The sequence below is a fragment of the Siniperca chuatsi genome, linkage group LG17 (genome assembly GCF_020085105.1).
Source record: "Siniperca chuatsi isolate FFG_IHB_CAS linkage group LG17, ASM2008510v1, whole genome shotgun sequence".
NCBI lineage: Eukaryota > Metazoa > Chordata > Actinopteri > Centrarchiformes > Sinipercidae > Siniperca > Siniperca chuatsi.
The window spans coordinates 19,217,744-19,243,684 of NC_058058.1; the positions used below are offsets into that span (position 1 = coordinate 19,217,744).

The following is a 25,941-nucleotide window of genomic DNA, read 5'->3' on the forward strand; positions in this document are numbered from 1 at the left end:
GTCTGAATGTCACCTTCAAATCCAGCAGGCGGATTGATTCAGGGCCTTCAGGGAGCAGTGGGAAATACCTCGACCTGACAGGAGACACTAAACTAAACAACCAGCATTCCCCTGGGAGAGCGTTAAACTGCAGCACACTGAATTATGGGCCACAGGCAATTTCTTTTTATATCATACTTTGTTTTATATGGCAGAAAATGTGTATATCTTTGAAATGTACATTTCAATGAACAAAACACTTAATGTTATATATGAGATGTTTCCTTCAAATTTTTGGGATAAATCTAAAAATAATGCAGATGACTGATGTGAAAATATATTAACACAGGTTTTTATTGTAGCACATAATTCATCACCTTCACCAATGAAGGATATTTAACTAATATTTCATTGGTTTTGCAGGTATTTGGTCATGAACCAAACAATCTGACAAACAGAAACTTTGACTCGATCATGGTGGTGCTAGAGGAAAAGTCAGAGGATCACCTAAGTCAGTAGGATTCATCGTCTGGGAATCATGAATGTCTGTACAAAGTTGAGATATTTCAGCCTGGACCAAAGTGGGTGGACCGCCTGATACACCGACATACAAGATGTGCATGTACTGTATATGTGAAATATGTGAGAAAGAGAAGAGAGCCTAAGAGTTTGTTCCACATATCCAACAGCTAACCTACATGCACAGATATATATTATGTGAGATACTCTATGGAGTGTTTCAGAATGGGATGTAGGCCTGGTTTATGAGCAGATATTTGTTTCAAGAAAGAATACTGGACGGCAGTCAAACTCCTCTCTGCACACAGCAACGTCTACTTTTCACTTTCGCTCATATCCAGTTGCGTAACTGAAAGCAGACTCTGTTTATTATTAAATATTTACTCTCATGTTGTGATTACACACTGGAAACAGTGTGATGATACATACTGTATTTCTGGACACAAGGCAGACCTGAGGCAGTTTGATTGTTCAAGTCATCTCCATAAATAATTATATCGATACATCTCTCTCCAACCTGACTTAGATTGTCACTTGGTTTATTTCTGCTTGGTCCCGTCCTCTGCCAAAAAGATCTAATCCCATCTTCCTCTTCAGTCTGTCTTTATATGAAAAACTAAGTGCAATAAAATGTGAATGTGCTCTTTTTATTCTCCAGAAAGAGGCCACAAGGGGAACCACGGTCAGAGGTCTCCTTCAGCATATCACAGTGTCAGTGAGTTTGCACGAGATCATTACTCTGCTGCGTCCTGTTACCTAATACACTTGCTATATCCACCTTTCATTTAATCTCAAACAAGTCTCACATGTAAATATGTTTTACAGATAAAAACAGAAGCATGCATAAATCATCTCAGTGGGAAAACATCTTTTTTTCAATTTTATTGTGCTGCTCATATCCAAGTTTCCAGATTTTCACAATTGTGGGACAGCATTGAACATAAGGTGACATCTGATTATTATCCATGGCAAGAATAGATACTACAGGGAATTCTCCCAGCCCTGAACAGTAGTTGGAAGTCATTTAATTTGAATCAGCAAGTCAATTTGATGTCTGACCACAGTCTACAGAGAGACACTGCGCAGAATAAAACAAAACCACACCATAGTTTGAGGCTGAAGTCAAATATCCTTTATTTTTCTTGTTTTCTAAAATCACACACTGACAGCTCTGCTTGGGTAATCAGCACCATCATCTATGCAATGAAGTTAATTTACTAATCAATCAGTCGTGCAGTGTTCGCAAGGTGGGTGCTGTGCATGAATGACCGGGATGTATATGAGATGATGCATATCCCTATAGATCCAAGCCATTGGTATGCTGAGTGATAGGGCCACACACTGGGTTTTAAGCTGCTGGGTCATTAAACGTCCACACAACAGTGGCATCGTGGAATGCTCATCATGCTTGGGAGATAAGGGCTAAGACTCTACAGTGCATGAAAGGTATATGAACGATTAAGACTTTCATACTTTACTGTACTGTCTCCTAATGCAGTATTAACATGGGAAAAAGCACAAAAAAAAGAGAGACAAAACTGAGGAAGAGAGAAAATGTTTAATTTGAAAGTCTAATGTTAGTTTTATTTTGCTTGTTTGAGTCAGTGGTACATGATCACTGTCACAGGAGAGTATTGAAAAAAAAGAAGCAGGATGTATTGAAAGTGAGTTTGGTGCCCTGCTGTGACCACGTCCATTCAGACTATGATTATACACGCAAATGTTGCATCCGGTCTTAATGGGTTAAGTGAATGATCTGTGCTATAGTATGGATAGAATCTTTTATACCTCAGCGGGAGATAAGGACATCAGTAGTGGGCAGCGTGGTGACACGAAGGTCCTAGATTTGGATCCTGTCCGGGACAGGGCCTTTCTGCCCATCCTAATACTTAGGATGGGATAAATGCAGAGAACAAATTTCAATAGATATTGTATATGTGACAATAAACTTGATTTGATTTGAAATGGAAAGCGATGGAGATGACAATGTAAGTGATAGAGAGAGAGTGTTCTCGGAGGCCACAGAAACAGAACAAACAATGAAGTAGACCGATTTATATTTTTAATTAGTACCTAAAAAAAAAGTAATACAATTCTATAAAGACTTAAAAGGCACTTAACCCAGCTCCCACCATTGTATTCTATGTTGCCAAGAGGATCCAGCTGCTCTTAAGCCAAAAAAAAAAGAAAGTACATCAACCACTGGACATCTACAACAAAAACTCAAGGTAAACTTGCTAAATAATGCTATTTAGCACTGAACAGTCAATTGGTAAAATATCTGTGTGGGTGGGCATTAAAATAGCTCGTAATATCGATATCAATTCCAAAAGCCACACAGACTGTTAACTAGCTAGGATAGTGACGCTGTTAGCTGTTGCTTAGTCCCATCTGTGATTTCAGTGCCTCCTGCATCACTCTGAGTCATGATTCCCAACACGGAGTGCTGAGATTACAGGACAAACCGTTGCTGAGTTTTAACAGTCTGGACATTTGCCATTAACACAACTGGACCCATTGATCAGAGATAGCTAATGCTAGGTAGATCCCTCTCGTTTGTATAATGTGGGACAAACACAACACAGTGTGCAGGAGCTGGACAATGACTTAGCAAGTATTGAAATAACATGGACGGAAAGTGATGTCCAGTGGGAATTAGTGCTAACGTTAGCAAGCTGGGCTAACGAGCTTCCACTTACCGAGTGAACAGTTTGAAGATTAAATCGCTGACAGTTGATAGCCAACACTATATGGGCTCGATAGAAAAGGTGTAAATGCCTTATAGCAACAGCCGTAGCCCATACAGTATGACATGCTCCATTCAGCTGCGCACTACAGTTCTCAGATGTCAGTCAAACACTGCCATGGGAAATGCCCACTTAGTCTTGAAGCTTAGACACTTAGACAACAAATATATCCAAAAACGTTTTGTTCTCTTTTGAAAAATAGACGACGCTGCTGTATCACTACAGTTATATTTCCTTCCACAAAAAGTGAGGGGAATTCAAATGTCCGCAACAATAGGCTAATACAATAATTAAATACAGACTGAGTGACCACAGACTTGGCCACTGACAGTGGTGGACACAGACAAACCTGGCAAATCAGAGAAAACAGACAGAGTCAGTTCAGCCAACAACAAGAGGTAGAGACAGAGCAGCACATGGTGCAGCCTGTGTAAAAACAGAAGAACCAAGTTCTTCACCAAAAGAAAACTCCAATACCAATAATTCGACACACTCTCAGACTAAATCAAAATTCTATATTTACTTCGGGAAAAAATGACATTGCCTTGGAAGCAAAATATGTCACAGCCAGAGGGAAAACCAGTAGAACAACACCTTTAAAATCTACCTCCAGTTTTTTTTAGTTTTATCTCTTTCCTTCTATGGTTCTCATGTTACCATTACATAACATTGTCAAACTCCTTACTAAACTATCTCATTTCAGTAAAATAAAATATTCTAATCCCAAGGTTCACTTACTTCTGAATGATACGGTCGAAAGCTCTGTGAGATATGGTTGAAAGCTCAGGAAAAATCTAGCAACTGAACCTTGAGTTTAAAATATCTTATTACAAACCATTTGTTGTCTTTTTTTACTGGCATTAAACTATCATGCTTTTATTATTTTACCTTTTTAAATAATCTGTGTATAACATATGTTTGCAGTATTGTACTTAATTTTGGTTATGCAAATAAAGGAAATTTGAATTTCAGAGAGAGAGAGAGAATGAGATATATATATAGAGAGAAAGAGAGAGAGAGAGAGAGAGAGAGAGAGAGAGAGAGAGAGAGAGAGAGAGAGAGAGATGGTAGGGAGCAAAAAGTTGTCAGAAAAAGTTCCTAGTTCTTGTTCTTGTGGTGAGCAGTGTGTATTTTTGCAGCTTCCTCTTCTAACCCCCGCAAACTGGAGTACCGTAAGAGGGAGGGAGAAAGTGAAAGAGGGAAGGGTGGTTGAGTGATTATGTGCTAAGGAGGTGCATGTGTGTATGTGTGTGTGGAGAGGTCCGCCACTCTCTCTACTTTAAGAGTTTTACCACTTCAGTCAACATCCTGAAGCGGGCCACTCTCCACTCGACCCCTCCTCTCACCTCTCCTCCGGACCAACGCATGGACTCCAGCAGCTTGAAAAGAAGGCAGTGAGGAAAGCAACTTTTCAGAAGAGACATAAATGGTGGGAGGGAAGTCTGCTGTTGGTTTCCTGAACTGAGCTGCATGCGCTGGCTGAGTGTTGGAGTTACAATAAGAGGCAATCCCCTTTTCCTGTGTGTGTTTTCTGTCTACCCTCACGAGGAACAGCAGGAGCAGGAACTGGGCAAAAGAAGACTTCTGGATGCAACAGCAAAAAGGAGGGCCAGCCAAAAGAGAAGAAGAGAAAGTGATAAAGCAGAGACAGGAGCAGCAGGAGTTGGACTGTGAAGACAGGAGGAAGACAGAGTCAGAGTCTTAAGGGGCACTTTAACAAGAGGCGAAAAAAAGATATAGGAGATACAGAGGACCAAAGGGGAAACTCACCTGACCCACTTCCCTGCTCTACCAGGTGGAGCAACCTCTTTTCCCCCCCTCTCCTCCCTCCCTCCCCTTTCCCTCTCTTTCTCCTGACATGGGCCGCCTGCTGGCCCTGACCCTTGCCTACCTGGCCTACCTGCTGGCCACCGCGATCGGCTCAGAGCGCCAACAGCACCGCGTGCAGCACGGCCCCTGCAGCTACACCTTTATCCTCCCCGAGGTGGAGCACTGCCATCCCTTAAAGGACTTCCAGGTCACCAACACCCTCCAGAGGGACTCCCCGCTTGAGGCAGAGCCAGATACAAGCCAATCCAAGCCAGGTAAGGCCCAAAAGGAGAGGCCTTCCTGGCAGGAGAGGAAGCTGGAGAATCTGGAGAGTGCCATGGAGAATAACACCCTGTGGCTGCAGAAGGTAAGGTCTCTGAACTGCTGACTAAAACCAGTTCTGTCCTGTGTCATCTAACCAGTCTTACTCTACCTCTTTGCTGTCACAGTCTTCTTCTTGTCCTTATTACATGTCCTATTTTAGCCTGCAGACCTTCAAACAAAATGCTGGGGGGAAAAAAGCATGGGATGTCCACAGAGTACACTATCCGATAACATCTGTTGACAAGCCTTCATTATTGATAAGTTCAGCGCTTAGCTGGGATTTCCTGGATGCTTGCTGTATGTATATCTGGCTCCATGACAACGCCAGTGTGTGTCTGTATTTAAGACCACTGGGATGCCAGAACTCCCTGTTGCATGCGAGAGGAGAAAGATGAGATGACGATGAAATACATTTGCTAATATCAGACGGTGCCAAATATGTCTCACACAGTTAAACCTGTGAAATTAGTATTTTCACCCCCACGGGCAACAAGTACATAGAAACTTCACTCGTGACTCATGTTTAAGCCCATTAAAAGACTCTGTGTAGCAAACTCAGCTGACACAAAAATATGACACGTTTCTTACTGAAAAAATGTGTTTATCTGCTGGAGACACATTTCAACATGTCTCTTTTCCGGGCCACTGGCCTTTGCAATTCCGTTTAGCCTGGATTATGACTAAAATGAAATGATGCGATTAAAAGTGGCTTCACAATAGTGTTTTCATTGCTAAGGTCATCAGGGCACAGAATCAGTGTTGGGCCATTGTCTAGGACAGACTGACTGACACGCCACCCCTCTCCACCCATCTCTCTATTCTTGTCTGCATCACTCACAGAATATTTATGGTATGAACTAATCCTCGGGCCCATTATATGGGTTTGTGTCGAGTGTTTAGATTGGCCAACTGAGAGCAAACATGTTGATTATATTTCAGGGTTTGAAAATGGGGTATTATGAATGCCAAAGCTCTTCCTGTGCTACTGTCACTTCCCACTCTCACTCACCACAAAATTGTCTGCCCTTTTCCTTCCTTTCCTTTCCCCAGTCTCCCTTTTCTTTTGACACTCCGTTCCTCTCTATCCATCTCCTTTACGTCTATCTGGACCGTTCTGCACCTCTGGGATGATGAATGTGTCTCATCTCACACCTTGACTTCAGATCTCAAACTCTTTGTCTATCTTGCTCACCCTGTCTTGACACGCACTTGGAAACACACACTCAGTTCCCCTGTGCACACTCTGTCTGATGCTCAGTCTATGAACTGGAGACCTATAGCTTCCATGAAAAGACTCCCATGAGGCCACACTGTATGTATATGTGTCTTTGAGAGACGGAGCGAGGAAGAGATAGTGAGAGAGTACACACACTTTCCCTCGTGCGTGCAATATATTATTCATGCATACAGTCTGCAGAGCACAGGCTGCATTGTAGAATACAAAAGCATGACATATTGTACATATCTTGGGTATATTCTGTGCAACATAGTCTCTCTCTTTCACTCTCTCCACCAGAGCTGTGATATGAGTGGTCATGAAGGAGATGCAGTTTAAATCCCCCCCATCCACAGAAAAAGCTCTGCTGACACATATCTTGCTCCGTTGCCAAACTTCCTCCACATAAAGACTGGAATGAACACAAAGATCCAACCTTTCAACAAGTTACCCCCACCAGGCCTTAGTGATGTATAAATGATCATACTGTAGGTGGGATTTCCAAATAAACATAGCACAACCCTAGAGAGCATCTTTGGGACATGCACAAGGGTATGCTGACCTTTGACCCCAGATGGCAAAGCCTTTTCAGCACCTTGTGGAGCTCATTAAGCCTAGCTGCATAAGTTTGGGGCGAAACTGGTGATATACATGCGGAAGAGCTTGAGGCAAGTGTGTCGGTGTGTCTGTGAAACTTTGTATGATCTTACTCACAGCTTCCCTTGGGATGGTATGACTCTTACTGTGAGCCTTCCACCCAAACCCCTTGAAAGAAAACATACACCCACACACACAAACTAAGGAGCACACATACTAATCCAGCATGTTCCGCAGAGGAATCTCCACGTGAACGAGTGCAACAGGACTGTATTGATGTTTCAGAATTCTTCTCTGGTGTTTCCAAGAAGAAACTAGTGTTTGTTTTATTTTGTACTAACCCCCAACGCAACCCCCCGTTTACCTTCTGCTGCCCTGAGGGGTTGGCAAAAGGGATGTGAGCGTGCTTTCGTTAGTGCTTTTAAGAGCCTGTGCAGATTATGCTAATGCAGAAATATTGCATAGAGATCAAGGTGGCGACGCTACCCCTGGTGACCGGAATTCCTGGCCCAGTCTTATTTTATTAAGACAACATTAAAATCACCCACATTACTCACATTATACAATTGGTATTTTCTTTTATTTCCTTAAACATACACACCTTTTCTCCGTTTGAATGTTCTCAAACTATGGCCTATGACTTAGAAACATCTCAAGGAGTCCAAATTACAAAAAACATATATTCTTACTTAACCTCTAGTGGTATCTAGGCATAGGATGGTTTTGGTTTTATTTGGCCAAGGTTCTGTGATATCTGATATGAAAGGGGTGAATGGAATTTTGTTTGTGACGCTCACAGCATTGAAAAATTACATTTAAACAAGACTAAGAGTCTACAGCCATGTTAGCGGTTCTGTAAGACTGTTCTTATGCACAGCGGTGCTTTGAGCTAAATGCTAATGTCCACATGCTAACATGCTCACAGTGACAATTCTAACATGCTGATGTTTAGCAGGTATAACTTTTAACCATCTTAGTTTTCCGTGTTGACCTGCTGGTGGCACTAGATGAAATGTCAGGCATCACAAAAGTCATTAGGATTCCTCTGGGGACCATGAATACCTGCACAAAATTTCATGGAAATCCATCCAGAATTTAAAAAAAAATATTTCAGTAGAGATTAAAGTGGTGGATCGACTGTCACTGCCACTATTAGCCTTGATGAGACTCCAGCTGAAAATAACTGTAACATCTCTTTCCAGAAACAATGTCCTGGTTACTCTGGAGAATCCATAGAACATGCTGTCAAACATTTTCACAGGGACAAATTCTTCAACAGAAAGTATTGTAGTTCCAATGAAAACTGGCCACAGTGACCCAGAATAACATGGAGATTGTTTCTGCTGTTGAGTTTTCTACAAACAAAATTTCGTTCTTGTCCATTGTGTTGGGTGGAGAAATCTGAATAAAACCAAAGCTATCTGCATGGTTAGACACCACAAGAAGTAAGTGAGAAAATATGTGTCTTTGTCATTTTGGTAAACTGACCCTTAATTGTACCTCTCATAAAAAGTAGATTCACATGGTGTTGACACATCAATCAAGTCACCTTTTTCATGGAAACTTATTCATTCCTGTTCCTCACAGTCATACCTATCCCAATGTGCTTCGATCCATCATTATCATTTGCTAGAACACCCTGCAGATATGTTCCCCCTCTCCTCTGTAATTGTAAGTGAGAACAAATGTGTCTAATGGCTCTACAATTAAAATATGAAGTGATACAACTCCTATGATTTTCTCAGCACTGATCCCTACTCTGTCCCTCTTAGACACAATAAGACAGAATAATGCTACATCCCAAATGTGATTTATCTGGCTGCATAGTAGAGCATGTGACAGAGCTGCAATTAATGCAATTTGCAGTGGGAGATGGAGTGTATTAAGACCTCAGGATTGAGCTCTATCACAGAAGGCTATAATAGCAACACTTTGGACAGGCGGCTGATAGCAGCTTCAATACACGAGGCTGATTCTGATGCAGGGATCTTTGGTTCTTCTTTTGGAGTTGGCCTTAATCCGCTTGGTAATCTCTTCATAACCTTCGTTATGGAGGGATTTTTTCTGATGTCTCAGTTGTCCTGAAGTAGCAAAATGTGAGAGACGGATTTACCGAGCAAGAGGGGGGAAGAGAGAGAGAGTTTGAATGAAAGAGGGAGTTAGTGAGAGAGATCAAGCGGAAGTGAGAGACAAAGAGAGAAAGATTACAAGCAGGAAAACAATTTAATTGCAGATTCATCTCTATTTGCCCACTTGGATCAGTATTTTTCATAATGCATACAAAATAGAAAAAGCCCTCTCCTGTGGCAATGCATTATGCATAATCCCATTCCTCTCTGAAATGGGCATTTGTATTGAAAAAAACAAACCATCATAGTCCCATTTGAATTCTCTTAGATTTTTGCAAATAGCCACTCATTAGCTGGATAATTGTGAATGCTTTCTCCTTAGAGACTTCATTTTCCAGTCATGTGGTTTAATGAGTAAAGTCCGATCTTTCCCCAGAAAAGTCATAAATATAACTGCTCAATATTCTACTTTGCTTTATTGCAAGTCACAGGCCATTGCCTGTTAAGCGTCAAACCAAAATTCTGTCGTTCACGGCAGGAAAAGACAAATTTGTCTTCCAGATGCCGTTTTCTCAAACCGACCACATTAATAAGAAAATCTTTTTATTGGAGCAAGATGGATGCCATCTTATTTATACTCCTGCAGCAACATATGATGGGTTTAGTCAGTATATCTTTCTCTGAGCTTGTGACTGATTACAGAGTGTAGGCGACTATCCCTGAAGTCCTGCACACGAACATCATGATGTCACCCTCTTGGTGTATATCATTACTGCTCTTTTTGAAATCCCATTGAAATGCCTATACACTGCATGATTTTATTCATGTAAGGGTTGGTATTTGCCTGAGGTAGACCTGCAGACTGATAGATAGATACCCTAGGGTTACTAAATTCCATGACTCCATCATAGCACCTGAAAAGATTGAGGTGAAAAAGACTTCTCACTCCAAGTTTGCCACTTTCACACTGCATCAAGCTGTCAGTGAACATATAGGGACATTACCTCCTAAAATATGGTTATCACCACAATGAAACTAGGGAATCTTACATCCTGGATAATATTCTCAGAGTCTGCTTGTTCGCCTTACAGCTAGAGAACTTCATCCAGGAGAATGTGCGCTCTGGGATGGAGGAAATGAAAAGAACTGCGGTACACACCCAGACAGCTGCCATGCTGGAAATGGGAACCAACCTCCTCAGCCAATCAGCCGAGCAGACCCGCAAACTGACAGACGTTGAGACCCAGGTGAGCTCATGAGGAAGCATTTGAGTGAGCGTGAGATAACTTGTTTGCATCCAATCCAAATGTGGGGGTCACACCCATGCAAAAACAAATGATGTCACTTGTAAAACACTTGGCGAATAGCTAATTAAATGTAAATTAGAAGTAACCTGCTGAGAAGCCATGGCCAAAGGTGGCGGCAACTGCTTTTAAAACAGCTGGTATTTGGTTCTACAGGCTCTGATTGACACAATGAGTTGAGCTCGGCGTCTGACAACAAGCCAATTAAAACATAAAACTCAGTAGCACAACACAGATGTGTCTTCAATCATGCCACAGAGCTGTTATTACAGATTGGGCTGTTTTGGTCCTCATGCTTTCTTTTTCTCTTATCAAAGTTGATGTGAAACCGCAACCTGTACAAATATCTGCTTTGTTCAGGTTTTTGTTTCATCTTTCATCAACTTCAAAACATGTCACAGGTGCGTATGAGATAATTCTTGCTCAAGTGTTCATCAAAAGATCAAATAATGAGCATTATGAGCCTTGTGATATACTGTGCGCCATTGTTTATCCCCAAGGGTGCTTTTCATTAATTAAACTGGTGGGCACCCTTTTTTTGCCAATCTTTTCATCAATCATTTTTATCTATTCCTCAACCGGCATGTATTGTGATAGAGTTATTCTTCTGTTTTTTTTCTCAATCTGTAGGTGTTAAACCAGACAAGTCGCCTGGAGATCCAGCTGCTCGAGTACTCGCTCTTCACTAACCGGCTGGAGAAACATATTCTCCTCCAGACTCAGGAGATCTCACGCCTTAGTGATAAAAACGGGTGAGCACACACACACTTCAAAAGATTATTCAGGCAAGAACAATTTAGTCAATGCAAGATTTCCAGGGTTGTTTCGCTGGTGGGTTTTTCTGTGTATAGGCACTTCATTTTCAGATCCATTATGTTAGTTTAAGCGGCAATTCATGAGGCCCTTTTTCTCTCATTTTTGGACATTACAAGTTTTCTGCAGTTGTTTTTGCTTTTCATTTCCGATAGATCACCTATCCGTCAAGAAGGGTACTTACCACAATGTTGTGTTTTTTCTTGGATTTTCTGTTAGTGAGGCTTTAGTTGTTGTAGGTGGTGCTATTTTCTTTGCCCACTTAGCTGCTTCTTTGCCTTTACTGATTCCAAATGAGCTGGTGTGGCTGCTGTAGGAAACATAAAACGCATCTCTTCCTGTTCACCAAAGAATGTTTTCTCAGGAAAAAGCTACTTGACATTGGGTGGCAAAAATAAAGACCATCAAAAGTGTACTGTATATGTACATGTGCATGTATGAAACTGGTCCTTTTCATACAACTGGAAAAGAAAAGACTCCACCAGATCTGAAAAACAGGGCACTTAACAATATAATGTGTATTGTGTGAGCATATGTGTGTGTGTGTGTGTGTGTGTGTGTGTGTGTGTGTGTGTGTTCGGCAGTGAATAGGCAGTGCATGTTAGGAGGGGTTTCCCATTCTTCTCTCTAGGAACACAAGGTCAAATTAGGGCCAGCAGGGGTTAAGGACAGGGTGCTGGGCGGCATGAAAGGGGGTGGGTGTTTTCTTTTTCTTTTGGTAACTGATTGTTTATCACTCCATCCATCTGTACCACGTGTGACTGGGAGAACACAGTGCCCCAGCTCCAACACCTGTTACACATCAGGCCCTTTTTGGCCCCGCTCTGCCCTTTGGCCCTCGTCCTTCAAGTCAGTGACATGGCTCTGTCATGTCAATAAATGAATACATCTTCACATGGGTACACATCATGATGGGACGCAAGAAATTAGAAAGGTCATAAGAGATTTTCAGCCAGGCAGCTGTGGAGTAAAAGGGAAATAAGGACTGCAGTGATTGTATAGGGCTACTGCTGCTGATCCTTGAGGGCATGGAGCCAGTATTTGAACTGCTGCCAACTAAAAAGAGCAGAGAGACATTGTTTTCATAAGCATTTCATGTAAAATACTATTGGCAGGAAGTGCAGCATTTTGCAGAGAGAGAGAGTAGAGAGCAGTCTAATAGCAATATACATTGCAATAATAATAAATAGCACAAGATCATAAGCATAACAGTTTAATTGCCCAGGATGCAATGTGATACAAAATGCCATGTTTGTTCTGTCAAAGCCCCTAACTGTTTAAACAGTGCTGTGCTGGTTTACCACTGCACTCTACACTTTGACTGTTCCTCAAAAAAAAAAAAAAATACACATATTGGAGAACAATTTGTTAGCTTTCTTTGCCACTTTTATTGAGTGTTCTACCACAAAGCAAATATGAAATGGAAGTGATTTAAAAAAGTATTTGGATTGATCCAGCTTTCCTTCCAGGCCACATACTGAGTCGCTGCCTAAGGTGGGAGATTGAGATACACGTTTAGTGCAGCAGCTGCGTGTGCACAGGGCTGAAAAGTAGCTTGTTCAATCTAGGTGGCTGGATTGTTTCAATAAATAACTGCTGCAGAGTCGTTAGTCAAAGCCATAAAAATCAGGCTGCAGGGATTTATGATCTTCATTTGGAGGTGGGGGTGTGGCACTTGTGCAGACAGACACACACACACACACACACACACACACACACACTTTGTCAGATTGTTGGTTGCCTCATGGCTATGATCAAGGGGCTTAGCATGCAGGCCCATCTGTGAATGCTGCTGCAGTACAGGTGTTTATATGATGTTAGCCCAATGAGACAGTTGCGCTGATGTCTATTAGTCATCCTCATGTAAATGTGCAAGTTTGTGCAACCTCGGCTGTGAAAGATAAATGCTGAATGGATGGATTCTCCACATGCACCCTCTCTCTTATATCTTCACATACCATTCAATATGCATCTTAACACTTGATTTGACTTCTTCTGATTTACTCCAGTGTACTGTGAAGATTCAACACAACAAGACACAGTGATTTTTGTTGCTTTTTGTCTTTGACAGTTTTCTGGAACAGAGGCTCTTAGCGCTGGAGGCTCGGTATGGGAGGGAGCTGCAGGGCTTGCAGGGTGAAAAGCAGCAGCTTAAAGAGCTTCTGGAGAGGCAGAGTCGACTGGTCAGTCAGCTCCAGGGTGAACTGGGCAGCTCTACGCTCAACAGCACCTTACTTCAGAGACAGCAGGCCGTGCTCACAGACACTGTTCAGCAGCTGCTGACTATGGTCAACCACTGCAATGGTAAGGCTGAGGGGTTTACAGTTTTTGAATGAATGAGCATATTGTACTGACAACATCAGTTATTTTAAACAAAAGATACACATTTAAATATATAAAAGTTCTGTAGGTATAAAAGACGTGTATAAGACAACAAATATTAGACATAACAAATATTATGTGAATCAGTGGACAGACCATTCACTCACTAGTATTTAGCACACAGTAATATTGCATTCCCATCATTTATTACTTCCTTAGTGCAAAAACAGACTGACTAATAGTATCAATAATCACCAGAATTTCATTTAGGCAAAAAGAGGATTCTACAGTATTTCAATTCATCAGCATGGGATTTGTGATTTAAGCATTCATTTTACATGAAAAATATCACCTAGAGCAGCTTGTAATTCAAATCTTGACACACTATGTACATGCATGCACTGCAGGCTTAAGCTAGATCTTAACGTTACAAGAAAACTCACATATGGGGTTGGGATTTGTGTGCAAAACCCATAAGGTTGCCATCTGTAAATAAATGCCTGCATGTTTTTGCAGAAATCTCCAATATGCCCAAGGAGGAGCTGCTTAGTTTCAGGGACTGTGCGGAGATCCTGCGGTCTGGAGTGACAGAGAGTGGAATATATAGCATACGCCTCCCCAACTCCACCCAGACTGTCAAGGTAGTAAGGCTTTAAAGGTCATTGGCCTTTTCTTGCAAATATCACCTAACTGACTGTGACATGAAACTTTTTTTGGAAGTATTTAGCACTCAAATCATTTTACATTGCCCGGCCTGCATAATGTAATGCTCACACAAACTTCATAATGACATTCAGAGGGCTTATCATTATTTTTTGGACCGCAGTAAACACTGGAAGGACAAACTGGTGTGATGTAATGGTAATTTGCAGGGAGGCGAGTGCCATGCTGGGTTACAAAGAGCTAAAATAATAAGCAACAGAAGCATTATGCCCCGCAGGCTTCATGGTGAGTGTGCGCTGCTGAATGCAAAGTCAGAAAAGCTTAGGAGGTACCTCCGCTGACCTGAAGTAGCTAGCCCTTGCTAAGTCAACCATGGCATCCACCAGCAGGCTATCCTTTCTTTGAATCAGAGCTAGCATTCTTGGCTGTAATCTTCACTCTCAGAGCTTACCACAGAAAAAGAAAGATAACAGTGAAACAGTTTTTCGTTATTCATTACTTTCAGTCTAGTTTGCTGGTTGGCAACATCTTCCATCGCCTCTGTTTTCCTCTGTTCTTCCTCTTCATTTCCTGTGGGCAAGGCAGCCAGGTGTTAGGCTCTGGTGCCATGTGTTTCCTGCCAACTGGGGCCAATGTGCCTTTCCACTGATGCAAGTTAGTACTCCCCAAATCATTGCTGCTTTCAATCTATGCCATCTAATTCTAATGTGGCTGGCAATCTGGGTGGCTACATAAAAGTGGGGCAAATACAAATTGCCCTATTTTCAAAGCAGAAAACAGGCTTTCTCAGTTGGACAAGAGACGAAAAGCATACACATACTGTATGCGTGGAATGCAGATTTGTCCATATGAGTTATCTATCCATCTATGTCACTTTTAATCACCAAGGTTGTGAATAATGACGATGTCTACAAACCAAATAATTCTTAGTTTGGATCAGCTTCTTTTTAAATTTTTCATAACTCTGTTGCACGTACTTGTGAGAGCTGCACATGCACCGGGCTCATAAAATTAAACACATTACGACTTCTCTCTAAACACATATTGTGAAGTACTTATTTTGTCCCCTGAAAGCCCTTTACAAATAATAACCACAGCATAATCTTTTTTTTCTTTTTTTTTAAAAATCGCAATAATGCTTAAGTTGTCTGGAGTTTTGCATTTTATTGTAATGGGTTTGGCCCTAACTGACTCCTTGCTGGCTAATAATAATAATAATAATGATAATAAGTGAATTTGGAGTATTAAATATGGATCTGGTCTAAATCAAAGTAACAACCACATTTGGGAAATTACTTAAATTGAGAATTCTCTTTCATGACCCTGTTTTTGTATTCATTGTGATGCATGGCCAGAACATTGGCTTAATGTGCCAGAGGATAATCACAGCATATTGCCAGCCTGCTCTGTTTTCTGATGTAAAAGACCTGAGTGCCTTTTGACCTTGATTTAGCTTTCCTATTCTGGGAAAGTGGTGGAAAATCTAATTTCATTTCTAGCAGAAAATAATCAGTTGAGATGTCGAAATAGAGAGACCCCTTGGGATGCTGTCCACACACCATCATCTGTACTCTTGAGACAAGTCAGGGCGGTTGTTTGGTGGACAACATTCAAGCAACTGGCCAAGAAAATCAATTTTGTTTCATCAGTAATTATCCACATTGCAGGTTGTAGAGGTTGTTCGAGTCAGAAAAGTCACTGACAATATCTATAATTTGAGGTGACCACATTGCATAGAGATTCAAACATAGTGCCTAAGAAAACTGACACAGTCCCACCCTGTAGCCTTGAGGTATGAAGACTGAATACACTTGTTCAATTAAAACGGATCTCAGTAACAAAATGCATCTAATCTTACCACTGTAATATGTCCAGTTAAACACCTTGCGTATGTAAAACAAGTCCCTTAACAAGTCTAAATTTCAAATGCTGTCACTAGATGAATGAGTACAATTCATTCCTATTTGTTCTTTCAAACATATCAACATGACAAAATGTGCAGCCAAGTAAGAAAGAAAACAATGTGTGTAACCAAAAACGCAGATGCCTCCTCCTCAACCCCCACTCAAGGGGATAAGTGAACATGCTGATTTGTTAGTTTTTCCTTCCCACCTGGGTCATATCATTGCGTGACACCCTGAAATGTTGGGTCCCCCCCATTCCTGAGGCTTCCAAGGCATCCTTCAAATAACAGAGAGACTATAGTGTGTTTTATTTCTTTATGTAATTTCTTAACACTTTTCTCTCCACTTTCCTCTTGTAGAGCACTCCCAAGCTGTAAAATGTGACATCTTGAAACTAATCTCAGTTTATTGACACAGTCACTTTGGATTGATTAGCTGTCAGTGATAAATGGCTCAAATGGAAAATAGGAAAAGGCTGGATATTGTTGCAAAAATGTTCAATATTGGTACCAATATGGTACTGATACCATAACAATATACATATATTTTTTATTATACCTCTATCTAGGTAATATTAACATGTTTTAGCCCTTGTTTTATTTATTTTTAATGGCCAATGGCCAAACAGCTTTAGTTTTAAAAAGAAATAACTTTTATATATGATTTATAGTCTAAAGCTGCACTATGCACTATACCGACTACACATTACCTGCCCAGCACCAAACACCTGTATGCGACTAGCTGGTTAACATAGTGGGGCATTTAGCTGCTAAAGAGCCAGATATTTTCCTCATCAGCTAGTGGAGACCAAAGGAAATGAATAATTGATTACTGAATAATTTGCCAGGTGGCTTAAACTCCATAAGGTGATAATATGTCAATGTTGTTGCTGCAGTATCTCAAAAATGACAAGCCAAAGGTCTTTCAAAAGTAGACAAAGCATTCAATGCCAACATTCAATGCACAACACCTTTTGACTCATTTTGTCCAGTTCTCAAAATTAGGGCTGCACAATTAATCGAAATATTATCGAAATCGCAATATGGCCAAGTGCAATATCTAAATTCCAGAAGCTGCAATTTTTGGATAAAAGTAAAATGTGTGACAAAACAGCATTATAATGAAGTACTGTATTGCTGCAGAGATGCCCTGGCCTACAAGTTTTGTTCTCCATATGTAAGAAAACATGTTTGTTTGGTACAGACCCCAGCAAATGTCACATCATCATGATTTTAATAGTTTTTTCAGTGAAAATGAAAATTGCGATACAAAAATAATCATTCTCACTAATCGTGAATCATATCACCGTCGTAATATCTGTCAAAATAATCGCAATATGATTTTTTTTACCATATTGTGCAGCCCTACTCAAAATGCATTCATTTTTGCTTCCCAGCCCTAAGGAATAAATGCTTGTTGCTTGTTGTTCAGGTGTTCTGTGATATGAAGACTAGAGGTGGCGGGTGGACGGTGCTGCAGCATCGGAAAAACGGCTCCGTTGACTTCCATCGTGGGTGGAGGGACTACAAAATGGTGAGTTCAGCAGAGAGTAGGATTAGGGTGCATCATTCTCAATACAGGTAGTATGGATCAGTTTTGCGGGACTGGACAGGAGGTTCCAATAATGATCCAAGGCTGGTCTGGCATGGAGAGCCGTGGGATACCGGCTAGCCTGTGATCCCAGTTGACCTGCGGTTGTTGGATTTGGCCGCCCTCATGTTCTCTACCACCCCCCATGTTATTGCACCTGCTCTCGCTCCCCCTCTCTGTCATACTCCCACACACTCATATACACACACACACACACAGACATGTCATGTACTTCAATGACCCACAGAGCACTACTGTTTGTATCCATCTTTTAAGATCCCAATAGCTTTCCTACGTAGGGAAATGAGTGTGTGGGGATAAAAATAACAGCATTTCCAAATACAAGCTACGAAAAACAAACTGGATATAAAACAATCGAACACAAGAGACTATGAAATTGCTCCAGTGCTCTGGCCGAATCAAGCATGTTTTAACACCTTTTGGCTTTTGGATTTACATTTAGATAATGCTTTTTTTAAATGTTATCACAAAGTTTTCTCTATAAAATCAATATTCTGTGTGAGCAATAGAGAAAAACAGAGAAAAACATATGCTTGCAAGCCTTTTCGACTGTGTTAAATTACACACAGAACAAATGAGTGAGGTTAGTTTGGGATTGAGTGGAGCAGCAATTTGTCTCTCACCCACGCCAACAAATCAATTGCCACAGCTTGGATTGGAAATAAAATGCAGAGAGGACTGTGACTACAAACAGAAAGAGTGAGAAAGAGAGAGACCAAAAAAAAAGTAAAAAACACAGCTTAAAAACCTCTTTCCAGAACAATATTTTTATAAGTGGATGATAAATATTTGGTTCCAGTTGGGGTGTGGGAGCACAGAGGCCCTGTAGATGGCAGATACCGTATGTACTAAAATGCTTCACTGCCCCGTCCACACTCCATATTCTCAGAAACTTTGGTCAGTGTTGATCAAATGTTGCACCCAGGCCTGCTGGTCAAATGATAAATGCTCCAATGTTCTCACTATATATTCACTCTCACTTAAGACCAATAACAAACAGAGAGTCTGACAGCTAGACAAATTGACTTAGAATTCAGAGGTAAACAAGGAGAAAATGTCCTTCTGTTAGACTGAACAACGAATGCTTAATATCTGCTGGCGTAGAGTTTGATTATTCTTTTGCCTTGAAAATGTAATAATACAAGTATGCAGTCTGGCTATATGCCAGTTAATGTATGCATTTTCAAATTCATTTGGCCTTTTCACACTGTGATTTCACCTCTCACAGTCACTTTTGTCAGTCAAGCAAGTGCCATCCTGTACTTGACAGCCCTATATGAGATTCATTAACCAAAGCTATATTTCGTCCCTCCTCTTAAGGCATATCGTTGATTGGAACATTGCATGTTATTGTCATTTCCCTGGAGTGAACTATTTCTGTCAAAGCCATCACACCCACATGGCACCATGTTTTCAGTTAACGCTGCGGTTTCCTTTGTGAAATCATGTTCATATTACTGTGCCTTCCACCTGTTAACATCATTTAACTTTTACTCCTGCTGCAGAGTTATGTCCTTGATATTTCTCTTTTATACACCTGTTTCTATATATTCCGCCTCCTTATGCAAATGTACAAATGGTTGATAAAGTAAAGGAAAAACCAACACAGCGTGTCGTAGTAAGGTGTGGGGACACCACAAGCTACCAGAACAACTTCAGTCCTCGCTGGCATATATTCCAAAAGTCTCTTAACTCTACTGGAGGGATGAACACCATTCTTGTGAAAGATATTCCCTTAACTGATGTTTTGATGATGGTGGTGGAGACAGCTGTCTAGCATATCAGTCCAAAATAAGTGCAGTGTTTGAGACATAATTGTCTGGGAGGCGGTCACTGCTCCATCGAATGGGGACAATAAACTATACTGTGAAAACTGTACAACCATTGAGTGCCACAAAATAAAATTAAAATAATTCAAAAAATTATATTAGACCTATTATATTAGACATATAACTAATTTAAAAACGTACATTTTAAAGTGTATCTGTATCTTGGAACCCAGATAAAATTACTATAGTTCACATTTAGTGATGATAATGTACCTACATTACTAAAATTACTTTTTCATTATTCTAATCATTACATTTACAAGTAGCATATTTAGTGATGACTGCTGTGGTATGTGATTCTAATCCAATACACGTCTTTTTGTCAAATTCAGCGAATATCTCCTCACGGTCCGCTAGCTGTCCGTTCAGTGTGTGCTGAAAAAAAACTCTGGTGTTTGTACACAGCCCTGGCTCTGTAAATGGGAAATAAACAAAGTGGCTCGGAGTGAGCCACACAACACTATTCCAGCCATGATTTGTGTTTCAGGTAACATTATATGACTTTCATTCGGCTTACTGTCTAGTTTGCCAAGATATGCTGTTGTTGTGATGTTAGCTATAGTAGCAGGAGAGTTGTGAGTATCGCTGTCTGGAGCTGCTGTGCTGGCTCTGGGAAACCGTCCCGTCCTCTCTGGCTGTTAGCTTCGCAGCAGCAACTGTAGGGACAGTTTGAGCAAAGTATCTCCGCAGACCTTCAGGCCTGTAACTGATTACGACTATTGTTTACTATCTACTAGCGTTAGCTGCTGCTCGACTGCTATCTGGCTACAATATATGGGCCTGGAAAATGACGTGCAGTTAGCTAATACTTGATCATTTGTTGACTGAGAGACTCATCACCCTGTTGGTCTTCATGAACAGCAAAACCCCACGATCCTTGCTAATTCTTTTAAATATCAAAATGGTACAGAAGGGCATTTTACTCCCTGAAAAACAGTCATCATTTTGTAGTTTGGCAAACTCACAAAATAAATAAAAATGTTGATATAGCCTGTAAAATCTAAAAATGAGAAGCCTGCTAAAAGCATTGATCCAGGTCTTGATTTTGTGGTGCACAGAGGTTTGTAGTGATGGGACATTTTATGTTTTAAAGGGGTTATTATTGCAGCCTATAGGTTTTCAATTTTGTTGAGATCTGCTGATTGCAAAAGCTATATGATATCGTTCTCATTATCTTCATGCTCATCAAACCATTTAGTGACCCCCTGTGCCCTGTATGCAAGCATCTACATTTGTTCATATTTCCTAGCTTCTTGCACAGTTTATTCTGTATTAGTGATCATTCAGTGTTCTTTACCATTGCCAAAAATGTAATACAAAGCGTATGTTGTCCAGCTCTAAATTTCAAACAAACAGTGGATCAGTCCACAAAGCCAGATTTAATTTTACTCTTAGTGTTGCAGGCACAGATGGATCATTGGTAGGATATTAGGGCAAATTAAAGTCTCAGGTGACTGGACCATAGCTTTGGGATAAACTCAGTGGACTGTCTTGGGCCATCAGAATGATAAATGTGACTTCTTAAATTGAGGTTCATTTTCATATTAACTCCAAAAACACTTGGCAGGTCACTGGTAAGATCATCCCCCTTGTTAGAATATTTTCTTGTTCTATTGTTTCTCTGTCTTTGTGTCTAATCCAGGGCTTTGGAGAGCCGTCTGGGGAACACTGGCTGGGGAATGATATCATCCACAAGCTGACCAGCTCCCAGGAATACAGTCTGCATGTCCAGCTAAAAGACAGAGAGGGGAACGAAGCCTTCTCACAATACGATCGCTTCCACATAGACGGAGAGGACAACAACTACAGGTAACCTAACAGCCTGAAATATAATTTATATTTATATAATTTATAACTAAACATGCAGGTTTTATTCTGGTGTGTGCTGACGTTATGCTCAAATCGAAATCCATCTGCATTGTTAAATCATCCAATTACCAAAAGTGTTTAGTAATTAGTACATGATAGCACACGACATGACAAAATGTTAAACTAAAACACTTCTTATACACTCAGGTCTCCAATTAAATTCTTTCTTTCACTTTGTCAGAAATCAGACATGAATAGGACTATAATGGAGGTGTTTTATTTCAGTAAAGTGTTTTATTAAGAGCCTTCTATTGTGAAAGGCGTAATTGCTATGCAGTAGCACTCTTTCAATCGTTGCCTTCCCTCAGGGTGTAAGACTCTTAATATCACGACAGATTAGAAACCGTTATCAACAGTTCAAATTCCTTCATATTTTCTCGCTCTCTAAGCTTTCTTATCCCCAAGCACTGAAGTTAAGGAACCACTTGGACCATTTTTAAGAATGTCATTCAAAATGATGAGCTCAGTGGAGGGCACGCAGCCACTTTCGTCTGCCTCCATTTTTCTTTTCCCATCACAGCGGCTACCGCTGCCCCTGAAAATCCCCAAAGGGGAGCCAGATCCACTGGAGTATAACAGGACAATACCTGCCGCTGCCAGGAGCTGACAACTCAAACCAAGCTCCTCGGTAACCCTGCAATCACTAACAAGATTATATGTGTGGGTGTGCTGAAGCCATGCTTCCTCCAAAACAGACAGAAATAAAATATAAACCAAAACAGTTCAGTTTAGATTTCATATAAATTCACAGGAATTTGCCCTTGTTTTATGGAAGTTTATGGAGATTGATGCTCTGAGAGATGACAAATCATAATCATATGTGGGTGTATGCTTTCCAAGATCCCTAATAGTGCAGCAAATTGCATTTGCCTGAGTTTGTTCCACATAATTAGCACGATGAAACTGAATGTTTTACAATTTTGCTGTAGGCTACACTGTGTGAGGTGAAGCACCTGAATGAATGTAATCACCTCTGTAGCTTGCTACCTTTGAGATCATGTTCTGTGTAACAAGTTCAATATGTACCAGCTTTACTAGCATGCTGAAGATGCTGGCTTCGTGTCTAGGTTTAGATTATAACTCCCGAGCCAGAGCTATGGTGCTATGCAGCCAGTCAGCCAAAGCAATCCTCCTCCTCAGCTGCAGCCAGTGCACTCCCTAGAGCAATATGGAGGTCTTCACCTACAACTCAGTTAACATTATTCATACATTAATCATCAGCATGACAGACCACTTTCCCCTTTGAGGTAGCCAAGAATAGCCATTCTTATAGTAAAACCAATGGCAGACATTCCTTTTAGTGTAACAGTATATTTGTCATTAAAGGATACAATAACAATATAAAAAGACAGTCACCTTGAAAAGGATTAGCCTGTGGCCTGCGGTATTGGTGGAATAGCTCAACTAATACATCTGGAAGTCATGGCTAATGCAAATGTTTTGGAGAGCAGGAAAAACTGGCACAGTCCACAGGCCACTCTTTCCAATAGGATATCCTGTAGCCTGTGGTTGCCATCCTGTCTAATTTGATAGATTTTAATTTTCACCACATCACAGTTCCATCATGCTGAGTAAAGTTAAGTCATTTAACAAAATATCCCCTCATGTGTTATTCCAGCCTCTCTGCTATTCCATCATTATTCCCGTCCCCAGCACTGTCATTTCAAACTCCCCTCTTGCTGCCCTGCATGATGTGTTGCCCTGCCCTGTGAACTTACAAATTCAAGAGAAGGATTCTTCATTTAGTCATCACAGACAACATGCCCTGGGCTATGGAGGGGGAGGGGGCCACATAACTCAGGGGAGGGTCTGGTACTAACTAGACAGAATGACAGGGCAAAGGAGAGGCCAGACAGCAGGGCTGACCTCCTCGTCCACTCTCTTCAAACCCGAACTGATGCACACACACACTGACAGACAAACAGACACAAAAAGACACACACATGCACACAGACTCCATTGCTGGGCTGCTGTGTGAAAATAATTCAACAAATCAGTTTAACTCTGGCAGATATTTCTTTTAGACTGTTTGGTTTGTTTCACAAAGCACAGCATGGAGGAAAAATAATGAGTCGTTCTTTAGGTTTAGTTTTGTATTGATGTTTGGCAACAATGGAAACCTAGGGGAGATGGTACTATGTATTATACATATACTAAAAAGGCTATGATCTCCTCCAGTGGTTCACAGATGTTTAGAACTTTATATTCTTTGACAATTTGGATTGATCTTTATTATCTTTGATTGTGAAATAATTTATACAGTTTTTGTTATACTGCACTAGACAAGAGCTTTATCTAAAAGTACATCGCTGTACACAGACTCTAAATTACAAGGTGGAGCTGCAATAGACAAGATCATTGGATCTTGCCCTACTTAAGATGTTGTCTATTTGCTCTATTTGCCAAAGTGAAATTCTAATGCCAGGTCAGACAAAGAATGAAAAATTAAAAGGGGACTACACACTGTCTCCTAAACAGCAGGTTTAGGACTCACCAAGTTAGATATGTTGCCTCTCTCATCCCTTTGGTGTTCAGTTAATAGACATAAGAACACAAAAAAAAAAATTAAATTTCAGAGAAACTGAAGCTCAAACAGTTTTTGGGCAGTAACCATTCACTGCCATTTGGAGCTGCCAACAAGCAAATTTGCCCAACACAGCTTTAAATAATGATAGAAGTGCCCGCGGCTGGGCTTTTTGCTGAAATTCTTTTTCAACTCTCCTAAATCCAGCCTTCATGCCGAGGGCTTCAGTGGCACAGCTGGACGGACCAGCAGTCTCACGCACACCGGCACCCAGTTCAGCACCAAGGACAGAGACAACGACCTCTGCACCTGCAAGTGTGCCCAGCTTGCATCTGGAGGTACACAGCTTCCCTCAACTTCCGCTACCCCTGTCTCAATCTGTCTCTCCTTGTAACCCATCTTGTTAAACATTGCTATCCACCCCCTTGTTAATGTGCATTTCATTTTCCCTCTGCGCTCATATAAAGTTAGTGCTGACTTACAGCTGTACATTTGGATGTTGCATTTCATGAGCTTGAATTCAATCAATCCGGACTTTTTCCTTAAACTCTCTGGCACATTTCCTCTCCAGGTTGGTGGTTTGAGGCTTGCGGTCCATCTAACCTGAATGGCATATATTACCCTAGCTCATCCAGTGTGGTTCGCTACAATGGCATCAAGTGGTACTATTGGAAGGGTCCAAATCTGATGGCTACCATGACAACCATGATGGTGCGCCCTGCAAACTTCTGATGGCATGGCTCAATCATGATGTCAGATTATGAAGTGAATGTCACCTCCGATTAATATAATGAACAATATCCAGGAAACGGTATATTTTGGGAGGACATTTGAATAAGACTGTTGTTGGTTTCAGCTTCAGGACATCTTAAAGGGATGATTAAGCAATTGCCTGGGGACATGTGCATACTCACAGCAAATGACTGTGGTTTTAGTGAATTCCTGAGTGAGAAATTCCACTAACAATACCTATTCCCAAAGGTGCCCAAACTACATTTTAATAAGGATTGTTCATCTGAGAGAGGAAGGAGATAGAGGGTATGAGATTCGTTACAGATGACTAAAACACAACTGATCACATCAAATTATGCAGTTACATATGACCAGTTACTCAACACCAAATTAAATTCAATTAATAAATGAATAAACCTTTAGAGACACTTTATCGCAATACCTATTTTTATATTAAAGTATGAAAACGTATGTTGTGTGTTTGTCTGTTTCCTGTAAAGACATTTTTCAATCAATGTGACCAAACTGCAATGATTCACAGCCACAGCCTTTTGTCTAGACGACAGAAAGTCAATTAATACAAAATAACTCTTTACTCTTTTATAAAATCCTAATTTTTCATTAAATGTTTTATTAACTTGGTATTCGTGATATATGTAATGTCTGATATTAAATTATAATTCTCCTAAGCAATGCCCTGATTGTAACTATATTCCAGTAGTGTTACCGGACTGTAAAACATCTGTACTTGTTAAAAAACTGTAGCCCAATTCATACACAATATAACCTAAGGTAACCTACTGTGACTTCAATGGTTTACCATTGTTAATAAAACAACACCACCAAGAACAGCAACAATAACAGGCTTTGCCCTTTGCTGTATCTTCCAAAGGGCTTTTAAGAATGAAATATCCCCAATTCTTTCCAGGCACACCTCTCATAAAACTTTATTTGTGAGAGATTTCACTCATAAAAGTACATCATATGCTTTCACTGGTGTAATTTACTTTCAAAAATGAAACATTTGTAATAACATCTGGGAACAAAGCTGTAAATTCAATTTTTACTTTGTTAAAACAATAAAATCATATATAGTCTTTGGTGCCTATA

The 25,941-nt window shown here is 40.6% G+C and overlaps 1 protein-coding gene across 2 annotated transcripts; it reads left to right on the plus strand.

The window, feature by feature from the left end:
* The first annotated feature begins 1,156 nt into the window (after positions 1–1,156).
* Positions 1,157–25,941, plus strand: angpt2b (angiopoietin 2b). Of its 2 annotated transcripts, none has more exons than XM_044171034.1 (10): positions 1,157–1,213; positions 4,800–5,421; positions 10,352–10,507; positions 11,195–11,316; positions 13,449–13,681; positions 14,216–14,340; positions 17,698–17,799; positions 21,349–21,515; positions 24,307–24,437; positions 24,671–25,941. In XM_044171034.1, the coding sequence occupies exons 2-10, from the start codon at positions 5,104–5,106 to the stop codon at positions 24,829–24,831; spliced, it is 1,515 nt and encodes a 504-aa protein (XP_044026969.1). In that variant the 5' UTR covers positions 1,157–1,213; positions 4,800–5,103; the 3' UTR covers positions 24,832–25,941. The 2 variants fall into 2 exon arrangements, with proteins under 2 accessions (XP_044026969.1, XP_044026968.1); XM_044171033.1 differs by lacking the exon at positions 1,157–1,213 and adding an exon at positions 4,307–4,674.